Source organism: Paramacrobiotus metropolitanus, unplaced genomic scaffold, assembly GCF_019649055.1.
Source record: "Paramacrobiotus metropolitanus isolate TYO unplaced genomic scaffold, Prichtersi_v1.0 Parri_scaffold0000071, whole genome shotgun sequence".
Lineage (NCBI taxonomy): Eukaryota > Metazoa > Tardigrada > Eutardigrada > Parachela > Macrobiotidae > Paramacrobiotus > Paramacrobiotus metropolitanus.
Genome location: NW_026570291.1, coordinates 708802 through 727952, shown reverse-complemented (window position 1 = coordinate 727952; position 19151 = coordinate 708802). Strand labels below are relative to the sequence as shown.

General features: G+C 41.6%; 3 protein-coding genes and 1 non-coding gene across 5 annotated transcripts; 3 read left to right on the top strand and 1 right to left on the bottom strand.

Moving 5' to 3' along the window:
- Positions 1–485: 485 nt before the first annotated feature.
- Positions 486–3268, bottom strand: LOC129594815 (uncharacterized). Its single transcript, XM_055491636.1, has 8 exons — positions 3031–3268; positions 2729–2962; positions 2402–2526; positions 1858–2100; positions 1228–1490; positions 1018–1143; positions 617–788; positions 486–542 (listed from the first exon to the last, which is right to left on the bottom strand). Exons 4-8 carry the CDS (start codon positions 1888–1890, stop codon positions 513–515), a joined length of 624 nt encoding a protein of 207 aa, XP_055347611.1. The 5' UTR covers positions 1891–2100; positions 2402–2526; positions 2729–2962; positions 3031–3268; the 3' UTR covers positions 486–512.
- A 5054-nt stretch (positions 3269–8322) lies between these two features.
- LOC129594781 (uncharacterized) lies at positions 8323–14963 on the top strand. Of its 2 annotated transcripts, XM_055491579.1 has the most exons (14): positions 8323–8377; positions 8622–9053; positions 9357–9478; positions 9545–9630; positions 9953–10244; positions 10470–10767; positions 11142–11431; positions 11711–11960; positions 12024–12168; positions 12369–12510; positions 12618–12833; positions 13304–13643; positions 14197–14353; positions 14648–14963. In XM_055491579.1, the coding sequence occupies exons 8-12, from the start codon at positions 11834–11836 to the stop codon at positions 13574–13576; spliced, it is 903 nt and encodes a 300-aa protein (XP_055347554.1). In that variant the 5' UTR covers positions 8323–8377; positions 8622–9053; positions 9357–9478; positions 9545–9630; positions 9953–10244; positions 10470–10767; positions 11142–11431; positions 11711–11833; the 3' UTR covers positions 13577–13643; positions 14197–14353; positions 14648–14963. The 2 variants fall into 2 exon arrangements, with proteins under 2 accessions (XP_055347554.1, XP_055347553.1); XM_055491578.1 differs by lacking the exon at positions 8323–8377 and having other exon boundaries at positions 8462–9053.
- Trnak-uuu (transfer RNA lysine (anticodon UUU)) lies at positions 13792–13917 on the top strand. Its single transcript has 2 exons — positions 13792–13828; positions 13871–13917. It is a non-coding gene; the product is annotated as a tRNA-Lys (tRNA).
- Positions 14964–15336: 373 nt separating the features above from the next.
- Positions 15337–18845, top strand: LOC129594756 (uncharacterized). Its single transcript, XM_055491546.1, has 4 exons — positions 15337–16064; positions 16382–17807; positions 17941–18350; positions 18534–18845. Exons 1-4 carry the CDS (start codon positions 15897–15899, stop codon positions 18603–18605), a joined length of 2076 nt encoding a protein of 691 aa, XP_055347521.1. The 5' UTR covers positions 15337–15896; the 3' UTR covers positions 18606–18845.
- Positions 18846–19151: the final 306 nt, after the last annotated feature.

Here is a 19151-nt window from a genome sequence, read left to right as displayed (position 1 = left end):
ACTGCGATTTTACTGTTTTTCAAAGTAAAGTAATATTAAACCTGTCGAACACAAAAATTGTAAAAAATTATAACATTTTCAGTCGGTATTGAGTTGTCAAGCTGGGTGGAAAATTTACTCGCTGCGGGAGCATATGTCTGCTTCTGATGACAGAATGATTTTGCTCGATGCTGAAAGTATTACGTGTTACCGAATTCTTACCGTTGAAAGTTAAGTGTTACCAAATTTACTGATTGCAAGTATTAACTATGATGATGCGATGCGATGGTGCGATCGTCTTTCAAAAACCGCATGTACAGGCAACAATTGACAATTGTTGCTTGTATGTAGTTTTCGAAAGAAGATCGATCGATCTTTTTGAAGATTTTAAAAAAAATCTCGATTTTTGTGTATATTTTGCATTTGTTTCGATATTTCGATTTTCGATATTTTGTTAGATCTGCGAAGTTGGCCGCTGCACTCTTTATTTCCATATTTTAGTATTTCTGCCGCTTTGCTGTTAACCAACTAAGTCAGTTTTCCGTTCTCGACAAGAAATCCACCTAAAGAGGCGCAAATTAATGGCCCTATGGCCAAATTAATGTACAATTTAAATACAATCAAGGTTCGCGCTTACAATCAAGGATTTTTCAGCTGTATTTACAGCGATTCCTGGATTTCGAATTAATATATCTCGTAGCCCGATGGCATCTGCCTTGCTCAGAATTACGGTTTGTCGTTTTGCAGCGGCTTTGCGACGCGGTGTGTTAGAAGAGCTCACAAAATTGTTTTGAACAAGATAATTGACCCTAGTAGTTGAAATACTCGTAGTAATCAAGAACAAATGATGCAGTTACCGTGTTTACCAATTAGTAACCCCGGCTAATTAGTAACCCCGGCTAATTAGTAAGTAGTAACCCCGGTGTTTTGACACTGGTAATAATAAGCTCATAGCGGCATGGCATGAGGTTTATATTTCGGGACGGGTTTCGGAAACGGAAAGGGTCACTAATTGATAAAATATGGTAGATTCATTACCTTGGTTCACCGCCTCCTTGCAGCACTCCTGGCACTGAAGTAGGCAGCAGAGCAATGGAGCTCCTGTAGCCAGCCGGTGACCTTGAGCGGGCAGTATTGCTACTGAAACTACCACCCTCCGACGCCCTTTAACAAAGTTACGAAAGCGCTCAAATTATTGATTACTCTGTAAAGAAATTTGGAGAGTTAATGTGGAGAAGTGATGTTTACCTTCGTTCGTAAAGTATGTTGATATCATTTTGAGTTAGTGTTTGTCCCATTAAAAAAATGCCAGCGTTAAGCTTTTCCAGATCGTAGCATCTTCCAAAGATGTCGGACAAGCTTTGGGTAAGATCATACGGCACTTCGTCTTTTCTCAATCCCCCAATCTCCCTTTGTTCATACCGGGTTACGAAATCGACAAACACATGCATCTGATCCGATAACATCATCGCCAGATTCTTATAAACGCCACATTTATTGGAATACTCCTTCTGTAAAAAAGAATTGTTATTCAGCAGATTTTTGAATACCGGATTGTTTACTAACGGTTTATTGACGAGGGTTTATTAGGGCTGCCAGGGTTTATTAACGAGTTACGCTTACGCTAGCAGTTACGCTACTTCTATACATGCAAATAAACTGAGTTTCGAGTTATTCAGCGAGTTATGCTACCAAAGACAATATAACTTATATTTAATATCGAATTATAACAACTTCTGAAAGTAACATGCATTAATTAGTTAAAAACAAGTGCAGAGGTCCGTACCGTAGTTAAAATTTCTTTGCCTGATATGACTAGCACTTTTTGCGCGATTTTTAAATTCTGCCGGTTTCGGTGATGTTATGAGCAATAATTACCGAATCATCCATACAAAGAGCCTTACGGCACATTCTGGTCCACAATAGACTGAATGTGGTGGTATGAAGATATCGACCCGTTAAAGGGCGGCATTAATATTGTAATATCATTTCGTCCGTTACTTCGGTTTCGTAATTTAGATCTTCGTTGTTTATTTTTTTGTAGGACGTCAACGCAAATATCTGGTGCATATCTGCGCAGTCAATCGGCGATGGTTTTTTTGGTTTTCGGGAAACTTGATCCTAAATGTAAATTGACACTGTAAATGTAAAGTGACAAGCTTAAAGCGAATCAGCCACTTAATACAACAATAACGCATTTCTGTATAAATGTGCTGCACCTTCGGCAAAAAACCAGTTATTCGCCTGTTGCTTGTGTACCAAGTTCCAACCAGTAGCTACTTTGCACATCGATCGTTGTAAATTCAAAGTAGTGTAAAGTGGTTGTACGGTAATTAGTGTACATATCTACAGGCGCTCCCATGTGATATCTTCCACTGATTTTATATGAATTAGTGGCCTTAGCGAAACTTGCACGCCTTACTTCGTTTTCACTTCTGGCAATATGCTGTACCCACTGTGGAGGAGGCATAAGAAAAACTTCGACCATCCCACACAGCCGTTCAGGAATACGTTTTGCTGCCAGGTATTTATGATAGCCAGCGAAACCTAGAAATTCGCGGAAACCATTTCATTTAAGTCGGACAGCATATAAATTCCGGTTCACAAACTAAAAAATCGACGATTTTTTTCAACACCAGATCTCCTGCACATTGCAAATTGCGACGGAGCAAATCGGCTGACCTCAGCCCTGAGAATTAAGTAAAGGCACAGCACAGCGATATGATAATTTGGTTTACAATTACATCACCTATTGAAGTAACATCGCCTTTTTTGAAAGCTGCAATCCAGAGTTCCCCTGATGGCTGGTCCAGCGGCGGTGGTGCTTCTCGCACTATACACATAATGTCAAGGGAGAACCGCCGCTGTTTTAGCTTTTGAACAAGGTCTTCGATGAGGGCGACATCTGTTCTTCTTGCTTGGAGAATTCCCCTTGGCTGTTTAAGATGAATTTGTCCTATGTTTTCCGTGTGTATAGCTGTAACTGTACACGAGAATATCACAGTTCGAAACGCAGCATTTGTTACTTTTTTAATGTGTAGCTTGACGTACTCAACCATTTCGACCTGAACAAATTGTTGGCTGCGTCGATAAAATCTGGAATGCCATCTAGATGGGCCACTGTTTGCTCCGTGGCTTCGCTGGCCATTCTGGGAGTATTTCTCTTAATAAATAACTGTAGGGAGCGTTATAATTATATTATCAGCAATAACATAAAGAACAGTGCTGTTAAGATTTTATACTGTATTTTCAGCTCATTGTGGAATATTTGTTGTTGTTGTTGCATAAATATACGGCGTAGTCCTTACAAGGAGTGGAGTATTAATAGAAACAATATGATTGTTTACTTAACAGCATACGCTGTGTTTCTGCGCAACCTGTAGCAATTAAGTACTACTAATTAAGTGCATTTTTATTATACCCATTCCGCTTATAGAAAAACAAATAACATCACAGTGCAATACACTCAATCAGCAGAAAACCGCCTCGGGAGGTCTAAAAACAGAGAACAGCTGATCTAAATTTGCTCCCGGTGGCGCTGTTCCCGGTTGAACGGAGGCCGCGCTGCCGCGCAATACAAAGTAAGTAAGTAAGTAATACAGTGCACCGTGCACGAAGTAATGCAGCAAGTGATGCACAGTAACGTAAGTAATGAAGGAAGAAAAGGCAGCAGTTACAACAAGGTAGAAGGCTTTTGCGGCTCTCTGCTTCCACTGGTCACTCGTGCCTACATCCTACCGATTACTTCGGCCGTTTTCAGTTCGGCCACGTTCATTTCGGCCAAAGTTTTGAACGGCGGCCGCTCAAAACAGGAAACTTCGGCCGAATCGGGCATTAATCACTTCGGCCACAGAAAACTTTGGCCGAAATGTGGCTACCGAAACCTTTTAGTCAGCAGTGCGCGACTCCTCGTTGTACCTGCTTTTTGTTCTTTGTTTCTATCTCTTCTGCACGTACTATTTTCAGTATTCTGTGACTTATTTTTGACTTGTCCCTCTTACCATCATGTCTCCCTTACGCATTTGGATCTGACGTAAACCTCGCCGACCGCCACAAGATCGATCACACGAAGTCTTGGACAAGTGCCTGAACCTGAGAGAACCTCACCGGACGAAAGCTATTGTACGAAACCTAAAACACTTAAGAAACCAAAGAACTTGAAAAGACCTAAGGAAACAAAGAAATCGAAAGAAACCTAAGAAAACCAAAAAAACTAAGAAACCTAAGAAAACCAAAGATGGCCAAAATGAGCAGTTGCCGAAATGCGTTGGCCGAAATGAGTGCTGGCCAAAGTGAGCTACGGCCGAAAGGAACGTTGGCCGAAGTGAATCTGTGCGGCCGAAGTGATCGGACGCGGTAGACGTAGTTCCTACCGATCAGTAACGGTAGTAACGGCTGGTTGTAACCACCTGTCTTCGCCCTACATCGTACCACTTACGTGATCCTTATCACTTGCTGCGTTACTTCGTGCGCTGTCTTACATACAGTATATACAGTACTTCGTCTGCTGTAACATTCGTCAATGTTTATAGTGAATGCATCGCGCACTGCCTACAATAATATTTATATTGTATTAATCACATAATAATGGACTTACAGTTTGTGATCAGTTAAAGTACTTCCGTCCGGGATTTTCTGGGAGCTTTGTAAGTTTATTCCCGAAAATTTGCCTTTATTCCCGGAAAGTTGCTGCTGCTACTGCGCGTTTATTGCTACTACCGTGCTACTGCTACTGCGCGCGCGTCATATTAAGTATTACTAAACTAACTTACACTAAGTTAGTTTAGTAATATTATGATAGTATTAATCCTCAAATGCCTTTGTTGTAAACATTACAACTAACAAAGCAACAGCAACAGAAAACTTTTGGTTCCATCAACCAGTGCACAATAATCGCATCTTAACCGTAATACTTTGTAAATTGTTTTTTAGGCGAAAATCAACGTACACCGAATTTCAAAAAGGTTCATTCGCGCAGTTGTTGGGTGTAACCATTGATGAGCTTTTTCCAGTACAGTAGGAAATTACGCCATCACTCTCAGTTTTGGGCTTCCGGTTGCATCTTCCAGTAACTAGTGGCTATATGAGCACTAACATAAAACCAGACCCTTTACGAAACCACATTTTAAAATTTGTTGTAATAAAAGAATAATATTAATGGAAAGTAAAATACTGGAGCCGCTTCTGGTTTGGAATAGCAGTGTTATTTAATGACATGCCAGCTAAGATATGTTGTTCTGTAACCAAACTAAAGTGCAGAGCTAAGATATGAACCTGTAATTTTGTTGTCACTGCTTTTTTTTATTATTATTATTCATCGTGGAGCAGGTAGCCCATTTCCGGCTAGGGTGACATACTAGCTGGGATTTTAAACCTGGCCAAACAGTAAAATCTGTAAAGAAGTTAGAGTCGTTCGATAGAAAATTTAAAAGCTGGGATTTTAAACCTGGGATATAAAGCTACTATAAACAGGATAGCTACTACGTATATAGCTACTATAAACAGTGAAATTTGTTTCAGAAAATTAATGCATGCTCATTAATAACGGTGCTAATTAAAAACGTGTGGAAATTTATTTTGTCCCAGATCGCAAACTTTTGAATCTGCTGATACGTTTTTCCAGCACTGAATATTTTAACTTTTTCAGCTGATTTACTTAGCGAAAACCTTTTGCTTTTAAAAGAAAAAAAAGTTGTTGGCATGGTGCGTGCTCTGAATGAGCTACGCAGTTCCCGCATTTTGTGGCTTTTCGAAAAACTGCAAGTTTTTTGTCAGATTTTTTCGTTTATTTTAGGGAAATTTTTTTGCTGCAAAACAGGCTGCAACCAGATAAGTCAATTTGGACGATAAATGTACTGTAGCTAAATAATTGCTTTTATAGAAATACGTTTAAGCCTTATCAGTTTCTGAAGCGTCGGAGAGGAATTTATTTTTAAAACACCGGCTAGCTGATTTCACGAGAATCATATGTGCGGGCTTTGTGCTTACCGCTCCTGGCCCAAACACATCCAGTAAAGGTCACAGTTTTTTAAAAGGAAAAAAACAAGAAACACAACAAGAAAAACAAGAAACAAGAACAAAGAAACAAGAAACTACCCGAAATAGTAAAGCTACACCCATGAAAATACTTCGTCGAATAACGGCGATTTTGAATTCAAAAATGCCAAATTTGAATTTGGGTTTCCGGGACATCACCCAACTCCACCCATTTTTTCCAAAGAATTTGTAAAAAATTCAAAGCTTTGTAGAATGTTGGTTTTCTTATTTTTTATATGAAACGAACACTGCTCTTTCAAATGAAATTAGAAAGCTGTCAATTAAAGGCTGGATGGACCCGCAACACTTCAAAGAAAAAGACCGACATTTTGTTCGGCCACCCAGTACTTGATGTGGTATATCTATATTACTGTAAATACAACTTTCAAATTATTATACCCATTCCGCTAGTAGAAAAACAATTAACATCAAACTGGAGAGGCTCGCTCCCATGAATTTCTACGACAGCGACTGTCCCTGGAGATTCAGCGGGGAAATGCGGCTTCAGTTTTCGGAACAATGGACGGAGTTGAAAAGTTTACTGAGCTCTTTCTGTTGTGATAATAAATTCTTCTTTCACCGTTTGGTTAACTTATTAATGTTTTTTGATTTGTATGCTGCAGTCGTTTACAAATAAAGCACTTCATACCATTAACATCACAATGCAGTACACTCAATTAGCAGAAACAGCCTCGGGAGGTCTAAGAACAGAGAACAACTGATTTAGATTTGCTTCCCGGGGATCTGTCCCCTGAACGGAGGCCGCGTTCCCGCGCTGGATTTCTATGCTAATCCGCTGGCGTAGATATTTCGATGCTCCTGCCTCGCCGGTTTCTTGCCGTATCCTCCTACCAACTTCCGTAAGCAGCTTCTCGAATTCTCGAAGCCCAAAGCGATGATCAAGTAGTCGTGGGTGATGCTCTGGTACTTGGCTAACTAATCCTGTTCGGCCTCTGCCGCCGCTGCTCCAGCTCGCACGGATGTTGCCGCGATATGCGAGAAGGCATGCTCAGACACATGTTATATCTCAAGTCAGCATTCTTCCCCTTTCTCACGGAACCTACGTGACGCCATCCGTTCGGCATAAGCCCGCTGGTTCAAGTTCTGTTTCGATTTCCGGCTGATACGAATGCTCGTTTACGGTTTACAGACAACGTTCAGGCTGCTGTGTCTGGGCTTCCTGCCTCGACTTTTCTTGCAGCTAAGGGCCTAAGGCCATGGTAGCCTCGGGCGTCCACCCAGTCCCCGCGGTGCGGAGTGACGATAGCTACACCGAGGCGTAGCCCAACAGCGATTCTCAGGGTAGAGTCCGTCAGCAGATTTCCAAGTGAGATTGCCGGTAACGTCTCTAGCCAAGCCCCATTCTCTTTTGTGCTTACGCCGCGCAGCCGAGGGCGCCTGACTGACGCTCGAGTTTCAGCCCGCAGCATTTCGAGCTTCATTAACCCGCAGCATACTTTCTGCAGGTTGCGGATATTGACATCCGGCGCATCACTTTTTGTAATTGTCTGCCACTGCTCTACTGCCACGCTGCAGTACCCATCCGGGTGAAAGTCCGCAATCTCGGATGCCAGCGTCGCGATTGAGTGTCATATAAATACTGTACAGATATAGTGTGCGAAGTACTGCTACAGAAATGCATGCAAGAAGCGAAGAAGTTAGCTGAACGAAGTAAGGCGGACAAATCAAAAACTCTGGATGCAGCAGACAACGCACGAAGTAATGCAGCAAGTCTAACGCAAGTAATACAATGAAGAAAGAAGGCAGAGGTCACTATAACGCTATAACGCCGAATGCCTTTTGCGGCTCTCGGCTTCCATAATCCTTAGTTCTCTTTTGTTAATCGTTATTTCTTTTGCGCAGTTTTCAGTCTGTACAGTCTTTATTAGACACATGCATAATTACGTGTATATTTGGCTACCTAGAGGCGTCAGTAATATTGTACCTACCTATTGTACATAATTACTGTAACCACTTTGGAACTAAAATTTTGATGTTAAAGTAGATACGTGTAATGCATCCTGTTTAATCAACAGCCAGAAAGGAACGCAAAGTTAAATACTTACTACCGTACAAGTACTTACTATTGATATATTCAAATTAATTTGAATCTTGAAACGGTCCCAAGTAGCAAGACCTGCCAGCTGTACGATAATTGTCCCTTCTCCAGTTGATCGATCATCGAAGTCATCTGAAGTGTACTAAAAGTCTAAAACCGTACTTATACTGACGTCGAATAAAAAGAATACAAAAATGCTCACAATACAAAGCCGCTCATTTCGCGCTTACGATTGACTTTCCCCGTCCGCCCGCGGTGCCTGGTTACTGGAACGGAAGTGCTCTTTTGTGGACGTACTGAGTAGTGAGTACTCGTAAAACGGCATAATAACAGTTTACTCGGTGGTAGTTTTTCAACTTGTTTTCTGAACAGGCAAAAACAGTTTAATTTGATTTTATATTTAATATTTATATCTTCCTTCAAAACAGCCACAGCTGTGATCGCTAGACCTCTTCTATTAATCGTTGTTTCTTTTGCGCACTTTTCTCATCACTGCAGTCGAATGATCCCATATTAAAATAAAATTTACCATTCTTGCCATTGGCAGTTTCCATTCTCGCGTCAGAAATGCCATGTGGCAGCTGGCGTAACTGCGGGACTGGTTCCTGATTTGTTCACTGGATCTTACGTCGCCTGACGCTGGGTCTTCCGTTGCCATCATGAAATCTGCAGGCCGTATTCAAAATCCACGCTCCTTAATCTCGCGTCGTCCATCCACCCCAAACCGAGGACCTGCAGAAACCAGGCGTCATCCTCAAATCCAAAGTGCGACAGCTCTGCCGTTCCTTATCGGGTACCTGTGCGAATGGGGATTCCGTAGAAGAATTGGAGGAACTTTTCTGGAATAATATCCTAAATCCGGGACACAGTACGGGGACGCAGGAGTCGGTGGATGCGGAGATGCTGATGGTGGATGGATTGCTGCGCTTTGGAGAAGCCTTCGCGGAACTCTTGACAACATCCTTGTCGAATGTGCTCGGTAATTATCCGCAGAAATTCACAAAGGAATTGTAATTTGAATTTTTTGCCATACTTTTCAGACCACCAAGAATTATAGGCTGATAATGAGCGTTTAAATTAAACGTTTTTAAATTTTTTTTAGTTTTTTTATTTGTATCTTTTGATTTACGTACACCTTCATAGTTATCGATTTTCTGGTTTACCAATTATTTAACTTTTTCTCTGTATAAGACACAGATCTATAAATATTTGTAAATATTCATAAGCATCATAGTATATTCATAGTAAGTATACGATGGTGTTCAATGACGAGAAATTGTAGGTTATGAAAATGGCAAGGATTTTCTGGTGTTTTTTTCCCTTCTGCGGAACTGGAATGCGGGTGGCGACTCGTCCGGGAAAAGACCGAGGACAACCTTCGTTGATGCATGCAATTACGAAAAGGTACAGAAAAATGCATTAAAAAATTTTTTGGTGTCGCCACGGCTGAGTGCGTTGTCTTTTTAACAGGCGTTCTGGAATATTCAGAAAGACCGACTGGATGGCGATTTTGCAGTATCCCCGAGAGGAATTTACGAACAACGATCTGAAATATTGTACGATTTAATTACTCTCGATTGCAGTACAAATAATGGATTTCCAGATCAATGGAAAGTCGTTTGTTTGATTGTCATTGCCAAGATTTGTTTTTAGAGTTTTTTTCGTTGTTATTGTTCTTTCTAAGATGTTTTGCTTTTTTTTAAATACGATTTTCGTTAAATGTGATTTATGGTTTTTGTTAATATGATTTTGTTAAATACCATTTTTGTTAAACGTAGATTTATGTTGTTTTATTAATACGTTTTTGGTTAAATACCTTTTTTGTTATATAGGATATTTTTAATATAGTTTTGTTAAATATGGTTTTTGCTTTTTCAGTGAAAATCTGAGAGAGATAAAACCAGAATATGAATCGCCTTCCATACCCGTACGAGCCCAGCCAACTGCGTCAGTTAAGAAAGCCGGCAGCGCCGAACAATATCAAGCGGTTTATTGGCGACTGTTTGTTTACACCGGAAGTTAATCGTTTTCACATTACTGCCTGCCAAGAAGGTTTCTCCGACACGGTGTGGCTGCTGACTGTTGGACAGTTCACTTCGGAAATAGGGAAATGTTTTAAGGGTCTTCCGTCGTCGATATTCGAACGGAATGCTGACAATGGCATGTTTCGGTAAAACAATGGCAATAAGCCAATAACAATTAAAAGCATATTAATAACATTAATGGCTATTTTAGACTGGTTTTATTTATGCGAGAATTCTAACTGTTTTTATCGAACGACAAGATTTTTTGTGGAAAAAAACCTCCCACAAAAACAGTTTAGAATAAATAAATTTTGTGGGAGGAAAATTGGTTTCCTGTAGTTGTTTAATTACAGTATCAGAACTGTCTTTAGGGCGATCCAGGGATTTTGCGTGGAAGGACTGTCCAAATCCGCCGTGGAAGGTGTCTGTAGTGATGCAGCGTATGGCGGAAGTGTAATATGGAAAGTGCGCTCGTTCTTGCAGTCTGCTGATGAACGCCAGCTGCGTGATGTGGGCAGCACTTTCCTCCAGTTTTGCTCGGCGGTGAGAACGTACCTAACAGCCTGGAGTTCCAATGTGGATTATAATCTAGCGGAAGTTCGGGGTGATCTACTCAGAACCTGTAATATTCTGCGACGCTTCAGCCGGCCTTTGGATTGTTTATTACAGGTAGAAATTCTTTCTGTGTAGCGACGTGACGCACATTTCGATGCCGTTGTGATTGATTTGTGAAATAATTGAATTTATGTTTTTCTTCGCCTATGAGTCGCGATTTGTTCTTTTAGAACTTTCACTGTATTCACGACGCACGCGCTTCAGTACTATCGATGAAACATTTGATTAATCAACCTCTTCAATATGATCTTGCATTTTTTCTTCTTTCTTTTAATCATAATTGGAAAATGGTAGCAAGCAAGTTTTTATGCCGGCAGTTTGCAGATTTTGCGTGGACGTTGTCTCGTAAAATTTTTGTTCTTTCGTATTTTCGCGTAAATTATATAATATAAATCAGCTTATCCCAAATGATTTGTTGTATTTTGCAGATCTGCTCTGAGGCGGGTTCGCTTGTGGATTCCCATGGACTGCCCAACTGCAGTTACGCCCTACTGCAGTACTTGTACGACTGTGCGGAAGACTGTCTGGAATCCGAACATCTTTTTCCGTTGGTTGTATTTCTCCTGGATGAAACGGCCAAACCGTTCGCCAACTTCGTTTCGAATTTGGCGCTGTATGGTCGGTACGATCGTTCATTGGGAGAATTTGGGATCCTGATCGACGATCAACGGGAAAAGAAATCGCCTGAAGTTTATGGCAGAATGAACTCTTCTCGACGGTAAAATCTGTTGGTTAGATAGTCGCGAAATGGGCTTTATACCCATCAGAAAACGTACAATACAATCTTGATACAGTGACACAATTACGATCTTGAAAAAAAGTAAAACTAGAAAATATGTATTCTTTAAATGAAGCGAGATTGCACTTGCATTTCAAAGACATTGCATTGTGAATTTTATGTTGCAGTTGTTATCATGCATTATCTACACAAATAAAACCGCGTTTCCTGCAAAGTTATTTGACTGTATTTGCTTAAGACTGTGTGTGACTATTTTAGGAAATAATCCCGACGTTCTTGTCAAAATTCTTGCTGGATGCGGCCACCAGCGGACGATGTTTGCATTTGATCGGCGCCATTGATCGTCTCCATCCCATACTGCCGAAAGAGGGAGCCGCTCCCATGTTCTGCATTTCTGCGGCGGCAGATGTAACATCCTATCGGGAAGTGCTAGAAAATTATGCAACTGGTGTTCGCCAGCGTATCATAGATAAAACTGGATATTTTCGTCCGGATCGAATGGGATCAGGTGCGTTGTGAAATCAGACCGGTACTTTCAAAATCTTATAAGAAGAATTTGTTCTTACAACAGAATGCAGCCTAAAGATGGATGGATTGGTATCGCAAATCAGTCAACAGAGCGGTGATTCATCCGCTTTCCAAAATAATCTGCAACGATGTCTCGGATCCTTCCGAGCGCTTCTGCGTAACGTGATTCTTCCCGTTTCCAGTATTCAGTAAGTTGCATGATCGAGATTTTGATTTGCAGTTTTTCGACGTTTAATGTAACTGGTGTTAAAAATTGAATTAGGTACTTATAATTTAAGTTGTACTTTTAGGATAATCTGCAGTCAGTAATTTTATTAATTCTTCGTTGCTTTATACTCAGGTGCATAATTTTGTGACTGAATTTGAATGGTGTGTTGTCTGCGTTTAGAACCGAGCTGGCTCAGTTTGCCCTGATGGATCTTTTCATTAATCAGCAAAATCTCCTGGATCATTTACGCATCCTCCACAATTATTTCTTCCTCACTGATGGAGCATTTTCCCTGGCATTCGTATCGGGTGTTTACCAAAGGGTACGAGTATATGTTGTGATCAGTTTTTAATTATTTTGTAAACTTCCTGTTTTTTGTTGCACATTCGATGCAGTATTCGATGATTGATTTTCACAATGTTTTCACAGGCTGCTAGATTCCCGTTGAGGCCCTGTTTGGACATAATCGCTTTTCTGGATATCTTCGAAAGCAGCCTAAATGTCTATGAGGAGAATCAGTCAGTTGGTTGGATGGCTCTTGCTAAGAAGACTCTGGCAGTGACGATACTGAGTGGATCAAGCAACGGCCAGGAAAGAATGCCGGCATCGTACGATATTGCTGATTATCTCTGTCTGCAATACGAGGTACGCTGTGCAGTGTGCATACACCAGTTGTACAGAAATTAACACAATTATACACCAAACTACACAATTACAGAGTATTACAGTTATTAGTTAAATTAGTATGATTTTCACTTTAGTTATTAGCGTTAATTTTAGTACATTCGTTTAGTAGTGTTTTTAATATTTTCTTTTTAGTATTTCAAAGAGCGACGGAAATGATTATAAACAAATTATGCATTGCATTATTAACATTTATTTCCATGCCGGTAGTTTTAAAATTCCCCGAGTTGATCCAACAAAGACGTATTGCGATTGCTTGTTCAGTATGTCAGATTCAAAAATATCTTAATTAAGTACATTTCGATTTGCTATGCCTTTTTCTGGTTGTGTGATGTGTCGCGAGTTTTTCTCAGTTTTGTGTTCAGACTGATACTAGTATAAATAAATCATGTTATGACTGTGTTTTTAATGTGCCTGTTTGTTCTGGTCAGATTCCATGGCCGGTCGGGATGCTGTTAACCAGCGCCGTTATGGAGCAAGCCAACGGAGTTTTACGCGACTCCTCCGTATTAAAGGCTGCATGTGGGTACTGCAGGACGCCTTCTCCATCCTGTCCGACGCCCGCTACGCCGATGACAACGAGTCACATCGGCAGCAGCTCAACATCTTCCGCCACAATATGGCGCAGGTTATCCGGGCACTGGACGAGTATTTCATGGAGAGTGTTACAGAGGAGGCATGGGCAGCACTGCAGTCCCGGTTGAACAATTGTCCACACTTTGATCGGCTCCGTGATGTTGTCCGTGAATATGTCCACAGTGTTCATGCGCGGTGAGTTACTAGGTTAATAAGACAGTACTTATGACAAAATAATTATTATTGTGGACAGTGATTATGACAGAATTAAGAAAATAAAACATGTTTCTTGTACGAGCGTGACTCAACGATCGTTTGATTCAATCTGACGATCTTACCGGAAGACGATGTGGCCGAGTGGTTAAGGCGTTGGTTATTTACGGTACGCAGACTTGAGGCGTATGTACAGCAAACTGTTCAAGCACCAATCTACTTCGGTAGGCGTGGAGTTCAAATCCCACCATCGTCAGTTTTTTTTATGCAGTAGTATCTTTTAGACCTCCGCTCATACATGCAAAGCCCGCGTCACTTGTCCAGATTGTCTACACAAATAAGTAGCAAATGCCAAATAGAGCAGTTAGATACTGCCATATTGAATTCGTTAAGGGCTGTTTTAGAGCACGGCCATCAGAGCAAAGCGTAAATATTGCTTATTTTGTTATTTCATGTCAATATTATTGAATTTTTACCGATTTGTTTACCATGTTTGTGTGGCTGCGATAAATAATCGCAGTGCGTGATGTTGCAGATGCTTCTTTCCCTCATCGAAAAAAGCGGCAAAATGCATTGCTTATATGGTGCAGTGTGTTCTGCGCTTTGTGCATCAGCTGCGCAGTGAACATTCCTTCGCCGAACTGTCCAGCACGTATCAGGATTTCAGGCTGGTGTCAAGTTGTTTCTAAATGGTGAGTTCCTGTAATCTAATCGATCTGATATTAATAATACTGAGTGACAATACACTGATATCAATTAATAATAATATGGATAATAATAATCTTATTATTAATTGCTAATAGTGTTAATAAATTATTGTTACTGGTACGGTTAAGAGCCGATGGATTTTCCTGCTTTATCATTTCGCAGTTTCTAGCTTAAAAAACTGGAATGCAGAATTGAAAGATAGGATAGCGGAGACTTCTAGAAAATAATATGCCGAGTTGTCTAAGTTTTTAATGCGTATTTCTGTGTTTCTTTGGTAGCGCTGTCTAAATCCACGGAATCACCAGCGCTCTTATGCTCCCGGTTAGATTTCTGTGGTTTCTATGAGACGATGCCTTTGCCGTGGGACATGGACAACACTTCGAAACGATTAAGTTGACTAGTGTTCTCTTCGTTCTCTTTGGGTGTCACATGTGTTTGTCGTCCAGTTATGTTCGTTAATTTTTTACTGACATTCCTTGTAGCTGGATTTTCGATTCTGGTGCTTTCGTTTTGTGATTTTCACTGTTTCCTCAGTTACTAATGAGCTGATAATGAAAATGCAAGCCATATTGCATAATGGTGAACCGTGTACAATATGACGTCGCAGAGTGTAAAGGCGGTTACGTTTTGCGGTGAAATGCTGTTTTCTTAGTTTGATTTCTATGCGTTGGGTGTGTATCGAGGGTACGTACCAGCGGCATCGAACAATAAACTTCCCTGCTGATCAGTGATTCATGGCCGTTAACGGCTTTAATTACTCTCGTAAAATCCAAAATCAAATCTGTCGGCTAATAAAGCACGAGGAGGGTGCGAGGGAAATCGACACACGGTTTGTTTCAACGAACTTAATTACCGGTGTCAGCGCCACTGGGTAGCAAAGATTCCATTGCACACATTTACCGCCATCAATCACCGCAGAATGCAACATATTCTGTCTTCACTTTCACTTATCAATGCATCGGTAACCGAAAATTATGCAGTGCGTGTGTTTTCTCATGGCAACATTCATGTGGGCAATTTTCGAGTTACAAATTTGCAACCGTTAGCCGGGGTGTTACGTTCGTGGTCGAGCGCCAAGCAAATCTTGACTTCCTGATAATTTCCGTGTTTGGTTCTTTTCGCACGCATGATCTGCTACGAAACTTGCATGTGTTAATACGATTGATCAGGTTTTGACCGGTTGGTTGCGGTGACACATCCATATTCTCGTCATTTTCCTGTAAAACTTGCTGTTTCTTACTAAAACGTTTGGAATTCTTATGGGTCCTTTTCTAACTTAGATGCGGCTGTTCTAACGCTATGTGCATGATGTGGAAATAATTATACTTAATATTTGTTTTTTTCCACCTCATTTGATAGCTGCAGGTATTTTCTTATCATATGTTTCTTTCTTGTTATTTCTTGTCGTGTTCTATTCAACTACTATCATCATCATAATACTTTTTTTCTGGTTCAGTTAAGAGCTGTTGATATTTTCTTATTTTGGTAAATTTTTTCATTGTTTGTTATTTTTTTGTCGGTCCGGATATGCGGGTACCCGGACGTGCTGCAAATAGTGCGGCGATCGCGTACGCTGTTGCTGTTATCTGTGGAGTATGCTTTCCCGTTAACGCTGGTCAACTATCCAAATCCGAACTCGAGATAGCTCAAAGTCGAGGAAATGTTGTCGATCCACTGGACCTCGTTTTGCCGCAGGTAATCAGTTACCCGGTTAACGCGCCGCTATCGTTCAAGTGTACTGTGTACCTGTAATGTGTCTCGACGACCTCTACCTTAACGTAATAATTGAGCTCTGCATAAGGCACTATCGCTGACTTCCAGAATAATACATAAGACACTTCCTTCCTTCCTCACAATTAAAAAACTTCTGAAGAAAAATCTTTTTAAAAGTTTTCTCAACGTCATTCACATTACGCTATTGCCATTTTGCGGTATCTGTACCGAAATTTGGAATTTCTGCTTTAAGTTATTTCTTGGCTCGAACATGGCACAAAAGACTCATTTGCTTGCAGACACAGGTCAACACTGGCCTACAGGGCGAATTCTTCTCCTTAACCAACGATCCCTGGGCTTTGAGCAGCACCTCCACCCATACCGTGGAGAATGCCCTGAAAAACGAGTCCGCATCGAACGTGACACGCATTCCAGGAGCGGTGATTAATCAGCCAATAATTCTACTAAACGACACCCGCAGGGCAGATGTCAATGCGTCGACCCAACCGGTTCACATCCGTTCCAATGTTACCGAGAACTCCACCTCCTTCCTTGGATACATTGATACCAAAGCATTTCTTGCCGATGACTCCAAAAAGGGAAAACCCACCGTTGAGACAACGCCGTATACAGTCATTACTAGTAACACTAGTAAGACAGCATCTGGCAACGGTTCCACGCCAGAAAATCGACCAATCACCAATGTCACGCAACTGCACAACCACGCGGTGGCGTTGAGAGTAACTGGACACAACAAGTCGGACAATGAGTCATCCGCGAACATCACGCAAACCTCAAACCAGACAGTCGTCATAAAGATGGCTGAAAAAAATGGGACAATTAGCGAGACCAGTGTGGCGATAGTGGCGCAAAATCGACCAATCATAAACGCTACACACCTACAAAATCAAACGGTTGCACTGGGTATCGCCTGGCAAAGCAAGTCGGATAATCGACCAATCATAAATGCCTCACAACAGCTGCAGAACCATACAGCCGCGGCCAACCTAACTGGACAAAATGCCACGCTTCGTCCGCATGATAATGCGACAAATATTCCGAAACCAGTGGTACAAAATCGGCCAATCACGAACGCTACACAGTTTCAGAATCAAACATCTCCCGTCCAAAATATTTCCGTTGTCGCTTCCGTGCCACTCAGAAACGAGACCGCCACGCCCCGATCTACTGCACCAAATCGATCAATGGCAAATACGACATTTTTACCAGCCAATGCGACAAAAGCGCCACGCCGCTATGCCACACGGTGTAAACCGGCCAAATGCAGGTTACCTAACTGCCGTTGCGGTAGCACGGAGATTCCGGGTGGACTGCCCGCGGATCAGACGCCCCAGATGATCCTTTTGACCTTTGATGACGCTGTGACACCGGCGACATTCGAAGACTACAAAGTGATCTTTGGGAAGAACTGGACGAATCCCAACGGGTGTCCCATTCGCGGCACGTTCTACGTAAGTGATGAGTGGACCAAGTACAATTTGGTCAAGACTCTGTATGACGATGGTCATGAAATTGCGTCGCACTCTATCAACCATCGCAATCCACCGGAAAATTCTACGATCGAGTTTTGGGAAAAGGAGATCAACGGACAAAAAGAGATTCTGAATAAGTCGGGACATGTGCCACTGGAAGCTATCCGCGGCATGCGCGCACCGTTTTTGCAGATTGGAGGTGACCTCCAATTCGAAATGCTGGCAGACAAAGGTAATAGCAATGACTAGATAACGAACTTTTTATTGCGTAATAGCACACGATTTTTTATTGCGTAATAGCACACGATTTTGTTGAATGAACTGATGTTTAATATCGTAACATGCAGTTTAGTTCCTTGTCCTAGGTTTTTTGTACGACAGTTCCATTATCACCAGCATCAGCAATCCGCCGATGTGGCCTTATACGCTGGACTACGCAGTGCCGCATATGTGCTTAATTCCACCCTGTCCCGTAAGGTCCTACCCCGGCCTGTGGGAAATGCCCATGGTGCAATGGGAGAGTGACCTTTGGAAGGTCCCCTGTGCCATGGTGGATACCTGCAGCCTTTTGGCGGCTCCCAGCGCCGTGGCAACATACGATCTGCTGATGAAGAACTTCAACCGGCATTTCAACAGCAACCGGGCTCCGTTCGGCATCTACATGCACGCCACGTGGTTCCTGCAGCGAGGCCGCTTGAAGGGGCTGCAAGATTTTTTGGGCGCGGTCATGCAGTACGATGACGTGTGGGTCATCACAACGTACCAAGCTCTCCAGGTACTGTGTATTTCGTATTTAGCTTATTTTGCTACCGAAAAAATGGCGAGTTGTCGATAATTTGGATACCAGCGCACAGTCGCCATCGGATTGGGATTTGGTGATTAATCCTTAGACCTTTACGGAGCCGCATGTAACAGTATTGCATACTGTTAAGTAAATTTTCCGCATTCTGTGTTGTAGTGGATTCAACATCCCACATCACTTTCCTCAATGGATACCAAAGAATTTCCGCCATGGAGCTGCAAACGATGATCCTTTCTCGTTATTTTGTTAGATCGTTCCTGTTGGTACTGTTGTTATCCGCTTTTTTTGGTGTGTTATTGCGTATCCTGTGATCCGCTCTGACTCTGAACCGGTGATGCGCCACGCAGTTCACGTTGTGATTAGCGTCCACAAAATTATGTTAATCCAAATTTGTAATCTTATATCACAATTTATGAGCACATCTTATATGAACTGTATGTCGTATCGACAAAAGCACAATGTTACTAGTTCTGTTATTAAAGATCGTTAAGATGCATGGAATAATGAGGATTATGATCATTTATTACTAATTTACTATGTGATGTGTGTACTAGCTCTGTACATACATATCATGACAGCTCTGCATGTTTGACTTCGATCTACAGTAAAAATGAGCTGCAAACCAATGTTTTCCGGACGATTTCATCATCTGCGCTTCCATTCATTCTAATAGTGTCCCCGGTTTCATCAAGGAACGCACACGTATACGGCTGTTTCCTTCGGTATGTAGTACAATTGTACATTCATCAATAATACTAATAACAACTCTTCTTC

What these genes read in the sequence shown, in the direction of transcription:
- LOC129594815 (XM_055491636.1), bottom strand. Translation starts at nt 1,890, where the DNA reads ATGTGCCGTAAGGCTCTTTGTATGGATGATTCG. An exon ending in CTCTTTGTATGGATGATTCG is followed by an intron (nt 1,491 to 1,857) that starts GTAATTATTGCT and finishes TCTTTTTTACAG; the next exon opens with AAGGAGTATTCCAATAAATG. An exon ending in AACATACTTTACGAACGAAG is followed by an intron (nt 1,144 to 1,227) that starts GTAAACATCACT and finishes ACTTTGTTAAAG; the next exon opens with GGCGTCGGAGGGTGGTAGTT.
- LOC129594781 (XM_055491579.1), top strand. Translation starts at nt 11,834, where the DNA reads ATGTTCTGCATTTCTGCGGCGGCAGATGTAACATCCTATCGGGAAGTG. An exon ending in TATCGGGTGTTTACCAAAGG is followed by an intron (nt 12,511 to 12,617) that starts GTACGAGTATAT and finishes ATGTTTTCACAG; the next exon opens with GCTGCTAGATTCCCGTTGAG. An exon ending in ATCTCTGTCTGCAATACGAG is followed by an intron (nt 12,834 to 13,303) that starts GTACGCTGTGCA and finishes TGTTCTGGTCAG; the next exon opens with ATTCCATGGCCGGTCGGGAT.
- LOC129594756 (XM_055491546.1), top strand. Translation starts at nt 15,897, where the DNA reads ATGCGGGTACCCGGACGTGCTGCAAATAGTGCGGCGATCGCGTACGCT. An exon ending in CGAAATGCTGGCAGACAAAG is followed by an intron (nt 17,808 to 17,940) that starts GTAATAGCAATG and finishes TCCTTGTCCTAG; the next exon opens with GTTTTTTGTACGACAGTTCC. An exon ending in CAACGTACCAAGCTCTCCAG is followed by an intron (nt 18,351 to 18,533) that starts GTACTGTGTATT and finishes TCTGTGTTGTAG; the next exon opens with TGGATTCAACATCCCACATC.